The sequence below is a fragment of the Azolla caroliniana genome, unplaced genomic scaffold (assembly GCF_043228905.1).
Source record: "Azolla caroliniana isolate FFs.n. ecotype wild unplaced genomic scaffold, voAzoCaro1.0.p SCAF_11, whole genome shotgun sequence".
Lineage (NCBI taxonomy): Eukaryota > Viridiplantae > Streptophyta > Polypodiopsida > Salviniales > Salviniaceae > Azolla > Azolla caroliniana.
This window is the reverse complement of record NW_028230446.1, coordinates 18,943,788-18,956,587: the sequence shown is the minus strand read 5'-3', so window position 1 is coordinate 18,956,587 and position 12,800 is coordinate 18,943,788. Positions and strand designations below refer to the sequence as shown.

The window sequence follows — 12,800 nt, the reverse complement described above, 5'->3', positions numbered from 1 at the left end:
AAGGGCAATAATACTAGGGGGGGGGGGGGGGGGGGGGGCTGGGTTGGGTTGTAAAGCTTAAGAAGTTGAACATGAACCTAGGGCATACAACTTGTTAACCAAGGACCAATTTTTTTCATGGGCTTGGACATGGAAAAGACATCCAAATGTGATTCTCTTAACTCTTCATATTAATTTAGTTGCCTTTCATCATGATCTTCAACTTCTAGAAATGCTATTTAGGTAACAAACGTATAATAAGTCTAGAGGGGTTGTCTCAAGGGCAATAATACTAGGGGGGGGGGGGGGGGGGGTTGGGTTGTAAAGCTTAAGAAGTTGAACATGAACCTAGGGCATACAACTTGTTAACCAAAGACCAATTTTTTTCGTGGGCTTGCCAAAAGTGGCATCAAACTTGGCAAGGAAGGAAGGATGATGGAACAATCCTTGAGGAATAGGTCCCAACAATTCAAAATCAAGCCTAAATTGCTTGATGAAGGTTCCTAAGGCCAATCGAGAGGGGGTTGACAAGACCCAGTAGTTTGATACAGCTTCCTAAGGCCAACATTTGATGTACTTGAAAGGGAATGTAGCACCCAATCTTAGGCAATGTGGGTTTTGCCATGCAGCTCATGAGACTACCAAGCGTGCCATATGGTCTTGTCCCTTGGCAACAAGTATGGAATAAAGTTCTTTCTTTATTCCTAACAATCAATGTTGGCTGTTTGTTTTAATGGGGATTAGCGATGTGGGAAGTTTTACATTCCAGCTTGATGTTGTACGAGGCAAATGTTGTTCATGAGGCCATGATGGTACATAATAGAAGATTGATATTATTTAGCCCCTTTCAGCAACCTCGAAAGCAAGTGCGATCTATCAAGGTCTAGAAAAACAGTGACTATGGTAATGTTATGGGCAATATGGAAATGAAGATGTAACCGACTTTATGATGCATCAGATCTTCGCCCCTTAGATGTACTGCTCGAGATATAAGAGAACTTGTTGGTAGTAGTCCGTGGTCGGTATGACAAAATGCATGGTTCTCCAGAGAATGTTAATAAGAGAAGGAAGAAGCTTCTTCACTTATGGAAAAAGTTGCCCCTCTTTGTAGTGTAAGGTCAAGGGCTTCAATGGCACTATCGACTTCCATGGACCCTTTCTCGAATATTAGTACACCTTTGCAATGTACATCAACAAGTTCCAACACCCTTTACAAGTTCCTATATTTGGTCTTAGGATTACAATACATCATTGTCCATAAAAAGTTATAAGCTTTCTGGGCAAATAAATTCAAGTTGTAGCGTTCGAGTGTTTTTTCTTAATAGTAAATGCTATTGAAGAAAATCTTTAAAAAAAAACAAAACAAGCATTTGATGTACATACTTGAGAGAGATAAACTAGGGCAAAGCAAAAAAGGGGACCCGATCCCCCCTCTTACATATTACATTGTGTACGATCCATGAGCTATATACATGACAAAACTTCGTAATCGTACAAATCCTCAGGATTGTAACGACCTCAAGAGTCGAGAGACTTCACGTTACGATCCTCCATTTATGTACTTAGGAGGAAGGCTTGGCATGGCATGGCCACTAGCAAGGAGCCGACGGACAGACTTAAGTGGCCGAGAGATACATAACCTCCAAAATGCACGCATGTGTAACAAAAAATCGAATCGTCGGGTTCTCAATGAGACATGCTCTTCTTTCTTCTTCTTCTTCTTCTTCTTCTTCTTCTTCTTCTTCTGCTTTGTGGGACATAATAATATGCTCTTTTGTTTTATTGTGTGTATTTTTAAAATTTGAAACTCTGTTTTGTATGTGTTATGTTTTTGGGGCGGGCTTTTGAAATTTTCAGAAAAGAGAGAGAGAGAGAGAGAGAGAGAAAACATGAGACCAAAATTTGTTTGTTTTCTTCCTCCCTTTCTTTTTTTTGTTTTCCCGCTTCCAATCCACAGACACTACAAAAATGGGGGCCGAATTTCAATCTTCTGGGCTCCAGATGCGAAGAAGAAGCAGCTGCACACAGAAGATCAGAAGAAGAAGAAGATCAGAAGATCAGAAGAATCAGAAGAAGAAGAGCTGAGAGACTGATTAAACAGAGTTTCCAAATCTCCATAAACAGACAGACAGACAGACAGACAGACAGACAGATTATATATAGAGGCGATTCTAGGGTTCTTGTTTTCCACCAAATCACAACATACAGGACGTAGCACAGAACAGAGATGGAGGCTTATCTGTTTAAAAGCTAAACAGAGGCACGCCGCACAGATCGTCACTTAGAGAGCTTCTTTCTTTTAATGCCTTTTTCCTTCTGAGAATTAGGGTTCTTCCTGCCTCGCTCTCTCCCTTCTTCGCCCTCTCCTGTTATCTCCCCATCGTCTCCAAATTATGGGCTTCACCATAGAAGAGCTGCCCGACGCGGTGTACACAGAGATATTCAAGCTTCTGCCAACACATCAGATTGCAGGGTCATGTGCGTTGGTTTGCCGGTCGTGGCGTGACGTGGCGGCGGACCCGCCCACGTGGCAGCACCTCAGCCAATCCGCGGGCCTCTCGCTGACAGATGGCATGAGGTCGTTGCTGGGGTGGAAGTCGCTGTTTGGGCAAATCTTTGGGCAGAATTTGGTTGCGTGCCCAAATTTTGGGCGAGTCCTGCACATGGACATGGAATCCATGAAGCACCAGACGCTGTCGCCATGGGAGCCGAAACATCGGCTCCTCTTAGATCGGATCCCTTCCCTAGACGATGATCATGATGACACGCACACATATAGCTTCTGGGCAGTTGAGGGTGGTTCGGTCTTCCAGCGCGGCGGTGGCGATGGTGTCATGAGAGAGTGCCCGCCTGTCGGGTGCCCGCCCTGCCCCGGCTCCGAGACCAAACCTGTCATTGCCACATCCTATGACTGGGGAAAAGTCCAACAATGCATCAGTTTCCCGATGTTCTCGAAGAAGTTCCTCGACTCGTCCCCACCTTTGCTCGTGTCTGCTATGTTCTCGGGCGTGCAAGGGGTGGAAAGCAAGGTCAAGGTCCAGGTCTTGATCCGTGATGACCTCAAAAATAGCATCCTCTTCTGGTTAGAGTCTTCTTTTGACCACATCAATTATATCATATTTTTGTTGTGAGTGATGAAGTGTTGTAGTGCTTAATGAATCTTTCTAGGGTATGTAGTGATCTGTGGATTAGGGTATCTTGTTGCCTAGGGTTTATGTATGGTGATCTAGGAGTTTAATATTTAATTTTCTATAACTTGTAGTTTAGTTAGGTGCGAGTTTCATGATTTAGCATACAGAGTGGAAGCTTGAATATCCTATCGATGAGTGCATTCATGGTTAATGGTATCTGGACTATCATAAGGTTTACTTATGTACTGACTAATATATACTTGTGCTAGGATTAAATGATGTGGACATTAGGGATTTTGAAGTTTAGGATTTTATATGGTTTGTAATATTGTTTTCTTTACCTGACATATCTGTGATCTTGAACAGGGACTCTGGGGAAATTCATACAGTGCCTGGAGAGTGGAGGGAATTAAAAGCGATCATAAAGGGTTATCCTGCTGTAAGTTGTTATGAACTAAAGACTTGTGCTTACTGTCTATAGTTTTTTGAGTCTGTTTATATAAATTTGTCTAATGTTCTCTCTTTACAACAGGGAATGCGCTCAGTTATACTGAAAATTGGTGGTACGAGTGTGGGTGCAAAGAAGAAACATGGCTTCTATGGAGCCAAGTTTACTAATATCAAGCTGAAATTTGTTCCTCCCTTTGAGGTAATCTCAAGTTTTTTACTATTTTCCGAGAATTCTGTTGATCTAGAAATAATGATATACATAATCCAATTGATTGTGAAGAAAATGATGTGCATCTACAGACAATAAATCTTCTGATGGCTTGTTATTGTGCAGGTGAAATTCTTTGATGAAAGCATATTGAATGTGGGGAAAACTGTGTTGTATAAACCCTAGATCTTTCAAAGTTTTTGTCTGTTTCACATTATCGAGTTCTTAGAAATGCCTGTGTAGACATGTGCTACATCATCGGTTGTATATGTATTTGAATGAGAGACTGGAGAGTTGGCATCATATGGATTTTGCTCTCTTGTTTACAACAACACACTATGCTTGTACCCTTCCCTATATAAATGTAATCCTACACGAATCTATTTGAATACAAATGAGCAAATTTCTGTTTTGTTACCTTCTTTTATATTGCAATGCGGGTCTTTCATTGTATCTTTGAACTTCTTATGAGATGATAATTACTTCCGCTGGGTGTTTGGGTACATTTGTAAACATTTATGTGCTTCAGTGCCAAATGAATGGAGTGAATGGAGGAATATATCTGAAGGAATATATCTGAACTCATGACTTTGCGATGATAACCACATCACAGCATTCTTAAACAGTGTTGACAAATTCAGAGCCATTCTTGCTTGCCTCATTGCCACAGATCATGTCCTGAAGGATCTTCTCTCCTCTGTAGTGGTCAATCTTTCCATATATGTTTAGATAAATGTCATTTCATCATGTACTGAAAGATCTTTCATTCCAGGTATGAGTAATCTGCATCTTCACAGACATGTCTATTTTACTTGTCTATGATGCTCATGGATAAACTCTAGAAGAGAGAAAACTGGTAGGTGAACTGACAATTTCCATTAAGCTCAAATAGCGCATACAACTGGTGCAGAGGGGTTGAGGGCCTGACTCCTGACCAAGGGCAGCATGCAGGGAATTGCAGGAAGCTCAAATTTTGGTGCAATAAAGAAGATGAGGGCATTTTAGTTGTTTTGCACATATTAATATAATCCAGAACAACACTCTACAAATAAAGAAGATGGGGGCGTTTTTGTTTTGCACATGTTAATATAATCCCGAACATCCTATACGATGAAGAGTCATTACACAACTTGGTGGGATTCTCTATAAGCATTTTTATAATAGAATAAAGTAGGTTCAACATTTGATGGGATATTGGACATGGATTTGGTCTTTCAAGGGACCAACCAAATATATTCTCTTCAGATGGCTTTTACTACATGCAACTAGTCTTAGACAATGTTGTTATTGCGGTGACATGCAAGAAACTACCAAGCATGCCCTCTAGTCATGCTCAATAGCCCAACGGGTATGGAATAAAGTTATCTCTTTATTCCCGACAATTAGTGTAGGTTGCCTCTTCTCTTGGGGATCAGTGGTATGGGGGGTTCCCCATTCTAATCTCCTGTTGTATGAAGCAGATGATGCTCCGGAGGCTATGACAGTCATCAATAGACATTTAATTACTATCTCCCCTTTTCAGCAACCTCATAAGCAAATGCGTGCAGCCCATCTATGAAAAACAATATCTACGGTTACATTATGGATATTATGGAAGTATCGTTGTAAAAGACGATATGAGTCCATAATTCTTCTTCTCTCAGATATATTGCCAGAATTATGGGGGAGCTTATTGGCGGTTGTGCAGGTGCATTATGACAATATGCCAGGCTCTTCGGAGGTTGTTTTGAAGAAAAGGAAAAATTACTGCAATTATGGAAGTTGCCTCTCTGTTCAGTCTCCTCTAAAGGACCGTTATGGAGATATCAATACCTCTGGTCCTTGCCCTGACTATATCTTTTGTATATAATAATACTCCCTGAATTTACATTTTTGTAGCCCTCTCACACTTTTCTTAATACTAATTAAGGAAATCTTTTTGAAAAAAAGAAAAAAGAAAAATAAAAAGGTTCAACATGGCAATGCACATAAATTAACTTAGTCTATAAATGTTTGCATTTACAACATAATAAACAATATAATTCCATTTTATGATCAAGACAAATCTGCAATATCATTCCATTTCCATGACAATACATATCCCTTGATGCTTACAAATACAGGATGATCCTATGATGATTCTCACTCTGAAAGCATATTTTTGAAATATACAACATATGCTTGGGAGACTCTCCACAAGATTTTCGATTTGCCTTTGAACAATGTACATACTGCAGCCCAAAGCATGGTTAGTGTTAACTACACTCCAATACTGGAAATTCATGCTGCCTCTTCTCTCATCACAAATGTATCAAGAATCAGTAGTGAGTATAGTATACATCTTCTCTTCTTCTTCTCTTTTCTTTTATTGCTTCATAACATGGAGTTGAATGTATGTGTATATATATATATATATTCTAGAATAGACGTTCCAATACATAATCTACCATTCCTTCAAGGCTTGATCTGTAAGGTCCATGAGAAAGGCATTGAAGACAAGATTTGGCCTCATTGCCCTTCTCCTTTGCGAGTGCACGAGATTTATCCAACCCTTTACCTTGCCGAACGCGTGCAATAGCCACGTCTAGCGATCCTTCATCAATGAATTCAGACTCAATAATCCTTCTCAATTCCTCGTCTTCTTTTAAGGAGAACAAGACAGGAGCAGTAAGGTTCCCTTTAGAGAGATCACTCCCAGCAGGCTTCCCAAGTTCCTCAGTTGATTGGGTGAAATCCAATATGTCATCCACAATTTGGAAAGCCAAACCAAGGTTCAATCCATATCTAAACATCTTGTCACAAACATCTGGTTTGACCCCACTGAATATAGCTGCCGAACATGTGCTCGCAGCAATAAGAGATGCTGTCTTATAGTAGCTCTTATCCAAATATTGCTCGAGTGTCGTATCGCAATCGAAAAGGCTCGAGGCTTGCTTTATTTCACCACTGGCTAAGTCTTTTATAACCTGCACAATGAAAGCATCTGAATATTACCTCATGCATTCTCAGTATATCCCCAAAAAAGCATTCTTATATTTTTTTATACCTCGAGCATTCTATTACTGCCTCAATTCTTTATAGATGAAGCTCTAGATTTCTACGGAATTTTACCTGACTGATGAGCTTGATAACCTGAAGATTCTCCATACATGCGAGATACCAGGATGATTGAGCAAACATGAAGTCACCAGCTAAAACAGCAACTCTTGTGCCATACAATTGGTGGATAGTTTCTTTGCCTACAAATCATGCAAATTATATCTCACCTCCTATCTCTTTCTCTAAACCCAAATACCATACATATTAGTTACAGTGTATGCTTGTAAATCATCTCCAAAATCATCCAACCAAATGCGTTAAGATCATAATCAAAGAGCTTATAGAAACCTAGAGCTTTTATTTTTGTTTCAGTATGGATAGCATGAATTCACCCATATTTGTAGAAATGATTTGATTCAGAGGCCGTTCAAATATCATTCTTTCTTTTTCTCACTCTCGTTCTCCTTCACTAGTGGGCTCCACCCTCCTGTACTGGTAGAAGCATTATTACAAACAGTGAACCTTACCTACCAGGTGAAAATTTATGCCACCTTAAAGAAGTACAGCGTAAGGCATTGAAACAATTGAAGGAAATGGTGACAACAAAAGGGGAAGGAGGATTGTGGCACTCATAAGTAACAATGAGGTCCAACAATCGTCTTGAAATCAAGAAGATAATCTACAATCCTACAACATGAAGAAAGGAACAAGGTATTGTGGCAAGATCTATGGAAACTCTATAGCCAAAAGACATGGATCACACCAAGAATGCCTTTTTCCCACAAAGATGAGATTATGAGCTGCTTTCTCATGGATGGAATCATACAGAGACCAAGGTGCATGGACATCTACAGGCCCCATAGTGCCTGCAAAGCAATAGGGCAACTCAGAGTTTCCAACCACCAGATAGAGATCAAAACAGGACAAGCGCTTTGCATACCTAGGGATACAAGGACCATGGACCATACCAGCACCAGATTATGGAGATCATTTCTTGACATGTCCAAGAAACTAAGAACATCCAACTGTAATCAGTGTACATCATTGCGCCAATCCACTACACCAACCAACATAAAAAACCATGGCCCACCACCACTCATCCTATACATAGTACTTATGCACTTCATGCTAGTAAAACCATCTCAAGAACCATCACCAATTGTAAAGCCATCTCATGCATTAAGAGCATTATCATGGATCTTTAGGAAGCTTAGAGCTGTTAATTGTTTTTCAGTGTGGATAACCACACATGCCAATTTCGTCCACAAGAAGACATTAGTTAATATATTTTTCTGTCTTTCTGTCATAAGGAGGTTCAATTAACTCATTTCTAAAATACATTTATACAATCAAGTAATGAAGTAGTGCCTGCTGTGAAACAGCAACATTTTGCACCAACAAGTAAGCATGAATCTAAGTAAAAACGAAGTCCAAAAAAGATTACCATGGTAAGCATCAATAAAATTCCTAGATGGCAGTGCCTTATAAGAAGATTTCAGCCTCTACCAGACATTAGTTAATATACCCTTACTTCTAAAATACATTTGTACAATGAAGTGATGGTTGAGGATTGACCACATTTGGCTCAAACACAGAAGCATGAATCTAAACAAGTACAAAGTCCAGAAAAGAATATCAGAAAAGACATTGGTAAAGTTCCTAGATCGCAGTGTCCAGAATTCGTGAATTTAAGAGGTTAGAGAGCTTATCGAGGCCTAGGCCCCTCGACTTCCACATGATAAAAATGTATGCATGCACAGATGGACATTATATCATTCTTGTAGAATAATGACTTTTAATCAATATAAGAAAATTTTGAAATGAAGTTCAAGGTTAAATATTATAATGAAAATATAAAATCTACACATTCAATGCATATATCATAATTCTATCCAACCTGAATATAACATCCCATGTGCGTCTGCACACTAGGATCCCTATACATGTCATTCACACTTCAAACAAAATGCACATTGGCTATAGTATGTAATATGGAGCTTCTCAAACCTCTTTCTTCGAAACAATTGCAACATGGATGCAGTTCTAGCAATCATATCACATAGCCAACTCTGGGCTAACTTTATTGTAAAAAAGGCATAACACCAAAAAATGCAAGAGAATACAAAACAAAATGCCATAAAATGTACCTCGTCTCACAGCGCTCTCATCCAGAACATCATCATGTATCAAACTTGCTGTGTGAATCATCTCTATCACCTCTGCTAGCATTCTATGCTGTGGATTGATATCTCTGGATGAAGGGAATTACAGAGCAATGAAACAACCAGGCAACGTTTGAACCTTTATGAAGAATGAGGAAAAGAAAAAAAAAGGAGACTTACTTGAGGCCTGCTAGCTCAGCAGTCGCCTTGGAAGCTAGCAAAACTAATGCCGGTCTCATCCTCTTGCCACCAGCACTAAATATTTGTTCAGCAGCCGCCATGAGTAAGGGATTCTCGGACCCCACAATCTGGACAATATACAATGAGCCGATATATAAAGACATACACACACACACACACATATACATTTACATCTACATGGGCGAAGGCCACCAGAACAGAGAGTGCCCATTAGCCAGTACGAAATCAAGAAAAACACTCAGCACACCATTCTCTCTTAACCATAAATGGTAAACCCTAAATCCATTTGGAGTCTTGCAAGTCCACAAGAAAAGTGTAGGGACTAACCCTAAAGAAAGCAAGATAAAGGCACTTTGTACAGCATACTCTCTTAAGCATTAATGTTATAACCCCTGCATCTAATCCAAAACCCGAAAACTTCATATGAATCTATATGCAAAGCATTCATCAGCAATGAAATATCTACCCACAATAATAGATGCTAAGCCAAAACCCTCAAAAGAATCTCTATAAGAAGCATTCGCCATACAGTAAGGAGGTTTCTGTTCAGAATCTGTAGGTCTTCATCAACGGGTTCCATGAGGGAGGCAACAGACAGACCTCCTGGAGAATCAGATGAAATAATATCCTCATTTTGTGTTGAGGATTGCACAGAAGCATCAGAGCTTCGCCACAAACTTCCTGTAAACCGATTATAACAACAGCGGCTCAGTATTTCCTTGTCTTTTTCTATGTAAACACAGAAACCTTAAATTTTCAGATGCTTATTTTATCTTTTTTTCCATTTGTTGGGGAAACCCAACACCATTAAACCCTAAAACACATAGAGACACATCCTTTTTCTTTTTTTCACACAAAAAATCTATGTGGAACTAGCCACTCTAAAACGAAAGAGAATCATTCTCTCCTTTTTTCTTCCATATTAACTTACAGACGCTCATCCTAGATAAAGCTAAGAAAAACTAAAATGCAGATGCTCATTGTCTCCGTTTTTCTTCCTTACTAATATATTGTAACCCTAAATAGAGCCAGAATAAAGAGTCTGATTCTCTCCTTTTTTCAATTCCATATTAATACAATGAAACTGTCGAAAAAGAGATGCTCGTCCTTTCTTCTTCTCTTCCAAATCGATGTGGAAACCCTAGAGCTCGTTTCTATCTTTCGCTTCCCCTATTAATATAGACACCCTAACTCGGACAATAAATCCTAACAAATAGACGTTCATTACCTTCTTTTCAGTGAACATTTAAACGGAACCTTTCCTTTTTTCTCCATGTCAATACAGAGGCCCTAAAACTCAAAAATCACTCTTTCACTGTCTTGCGTATTGGTACAGCGAAAAAGAAACTCATTCTTTTACTTTCTTCCATGTAAACACAAAAACTCTAAATTGAAACAGTATAAGACCTAAAAGAAGATGCCCATTCAGCCCTTCCATATTGTCACGGGAACAAGTAAACCTAAATATCTACATTAACAGAAACACTAAAAGACTCAGTGTTTCTTGTTTCTTCGTATTGAAACGTAAACCCTGATTAGCCATGGAAGGAGAAACCAAAATAAGATGGCATATACCTGAATCGATCAATGAAGAAGTAGAAGAGGCCAAGACGGGTATTGGAAGCTCGTTCTGAGGCCGGCCTGAGAAATCCAGCAATGGCGAAGCTGTCTGCTGAGCCATACAATGAAACCCTAATTTCTTGAGGGAAGAAGGAGAATGAGCTTGATCTGTGGCAGAGCAAATGAGATGCTCGGTTCTGGTAATTTTGAAAGAGAAGCAGATGCTGGAGGCAGTGAAGGAAGCCATGGGAAGAATGAAAAAAGGAAAACAGAGAAACAAGCGATCAGCTAGAATGTCTTGAGAAAGGAAAAGCAGAGCTCTGTCTCTGTCGGAGATTAGGGATTCTGGGGAGGAGGGAGAGCGTTTTGTGTGCAGAAATCAGGTTTTCTGGGATGAAGGTTGTGAGATTAGGGTTCAATTTAGAGGTTTCTGCCTGCAGAGATTGAGGGAGGGGGATTAGGTTTATCTGCAGAGAGAGCAGAGAGAGCAGAGAGTGGGGAGAGTTGGGAGAGAGAGTTACAATGTGAGGGAAGCATACATACATACATATTCGGATTTTCCAGCTCGGATAATATCCAGCCTATCGTGTGGCGGCACGTGGCAAATCATCTGCGTTTGAAACCTTAGGAGAAAGGGGGTTCGACGTGCTCCTTTAGTAGCCACTGCCCACCCAATTCCAATTCCAATTCCAATTGGATTCCCATCATCCCCATCATTTTGCCTCTTTCGCCTTTTGCCCTTGCCCTTGCCCAATGGAATGAGCCTCCTAGCTACTACCGTTGACTATCACCCCATGATTCTTATATCCATCTATGTATATTAATATATGTATATATGTACATATATGTATATGTATGTGTATATGTATATGTATATATGTATATGTATATGTATATGTATATGTATATGTCTATGTCTATGTCTATGTCTATGTCTATGTCTATGTCTATGTCTATGTCTATGTCTATGTCTATGTCTATGTCTATGTCTATGTCTATGTCTATGTATATTGTATATCGTATATATGTATATGACTAATGTCTATGTCTATGTATATCGTATATATGTATATGTATGTGTTCCAAGAAAAAGGAGACCGATACTTGAGTAGCTCGCCGAAGAAAGCTCAACTTTTCCCTTGGTCTACTCAATACATGGCGAACATTCCCTCAGTTCCCTAGTCGGATTATTTTTGTTCCAACCCCAATTCGCTGGACAGGAAAAACCTTGTCCATCCCGCTTTTCATTTTACCAATAAAAATTTTGCAACACATCAGCTCAGAGTTTTTTTGTCTATTGTTTAGGTCGATCCCGGTCCCTAATTTGTAGTGGTTTTTGCCGCTTCTACATTTACAGAAAATCGGCATGCACTTTCCAATAATGCCATCATATGCTAGATTTTTAGTGGACAGTGAAGGCCGGGATGTGCTTAGGGTTTTTGAGGTGGTGCGTTATCTCTTGACTATTGATAGTCTTGGTGCATGGACGGAAATGTCCTATCTTAGTGAACTAATCAACCATTGTGAAGATGACATCAAAACACTTGGAAGAAAGGAAATTTGTAATGTGGTCCAAAGAAAGAAAGAAAAATATATTACGTCTTTTAAGAGGCCAAAATGGCCTATAAGACCAAATAAGAGATTACATTTGAAGTGTTTTCTCATCTTTGAGAACAAATCAAAATAAATTAAATATTACACATTAAATATAAAAGTAAATAAGATGAAAAGAAAAGAGACCAGAGAATCTGGTTTTTGGCACATGTGAGATTCTCAAGTTAGGTATATTGTAGCTTTTGTCTTCGAAAGATCTCTATCATAGGTCGATCTAGAATGGAAATGTCTTCGAAGCGAGGGAAGCACCTATGATGGCGGGAGATAATGGCTTTTATCTGTCGATGACAAGGGTGTCGAGGTCGTGCTCCATGGGGTTGGGGCCTATGTGCACGACAAATTGCCATTGCCCGATCAGTTGTAACCCCTTTTGTTATATCCTGGTCTGGATCCCATTTCTGTATCTTGGCGTTGACTTCTAGCATTAGGAGTGATGGAGCTAAAGAAAGTTGTGATTGTTCTTTGTGGATGAGCTTG

General features: G+C 39.6%; 2 protein-coding genes and 1 long non-coding RNA gene across 3 annotated transcripts; 1 reads left to right on the top strand and 2 right to left on the bottom strand.

Moving 5' to 3' along the window:
- Nucleotides 1-2,330: 2,330 nt before the first annotated feature.
- Nucleotides 2,331-4,190, top strand: LOC147858310 (uncharacterized). Its single transcript, XM_087326699.1, has 4 exons — nucleotides 2,331-3,061; nucleotides 3,477-3,549; nucleotides 3,643-3,759; nucleotides 3,895-4,190. The coding sequence occupies exons 1-4, from the start codon at nucleotides 2,373-2,375 to the stop codon at nucleotides 3,952-3,954; spliced, it is 939 nt and encodes a 312-aa protein (XP_087182825.1). The 5' UTR covers nucleotides 2,331-2,372; the 3' UTR covers nucleotides 3,955-4,190.
- Nucleotides 4,191-5,804: 1,614 nt separating this feature from the next.
- On the bottom strand, nucleotides 5,805-10,994 carry LOC147858308 (solanesyl diphosphate synthase 1, chloroplastic-like). The gene is made up of 6 exons (XM_087327191.1): nucleotides 10,725-10,994; nucleotides 9,679-9,830; nucleotides 9,129-9,256; nucleotides 8,934-9,037; nucleotides 6,859-6,986; nucleotides 5,805-6,713 (listed from the first exon to the last, which is right to left on the bottom strand). Exons 1-6 carry the CDS (start codon nucleotides 10,954-10,956, stop codon nucleotides 6,165-6,167), a joined length of 1,293 nt encoding a protein of 430 aa, XP_087183317.1. The 5' UTR covers nucleotides 10,957-10,994; the 3' UTR covers nucleotides 5,805-6,164.
- On the bottom strand, nucleotides 7,227-8,916 carry LOC147858309 (uncharacterized). The gene is made up of 2 exons (XR_015530465.1): nucleotides 7,727-8,916; nucleotides 7,227-7,652 (listed from the first exon to the last, which is right to left on the bottom strand). It is a non-coding gene; the product is annotated as an uncharacterized LOC147858309 (long non-coding RNA).
- Nucleotides 10,995-12,800: the final 1,806 nt, after the last annotated feature.

Bases quoted from the DNA above. Each gene is read 5' to 3' on its own strand.
- LOC147858310 (XM_087326699.1), top strand. From the start codon at position 2,373: ATGGGCTTCACCATAGAAGAGCTGCCCGACGCGGTGTACACAGAGATA. The intron at 3,062-3,476 runs GTTAGAGTCTTC...GATCTTGAACAG, and splicing joins AAAAATAGCATCCTCTTCTG to GGACTCTGGGGAAATTCATA. The intron at 3,760-3,894 runs GTAATCTCAAGT...GTTATTGTGCAG, and splicing joins AATTTGTTCCTCCCTTTGAG to GTGAAATTCTTTGATGAAAG.
- LOC147858308 (XM_087327191.1), bottom strand. From the start codon at position 10,956: ATGGCTTCCTTCACTGCCTCCAGCATCTGCTTCTCTTTCAAAATTACC. The intron at 9,831-10,724 runs GTATATGCCATC...ATCGGTTTACAG, and splicing joins TTCTTCATTGATCGATTCAG to GAAGTTTGTGGCGAAGCTCT. The intron at 9,038-9,128 runs GTAAGTCTCCTT...CCCTTCATCCAG, and splicing joins GCTGAGCTAGCAGGCCTCAA to AGATATCAATCCACAGCATA.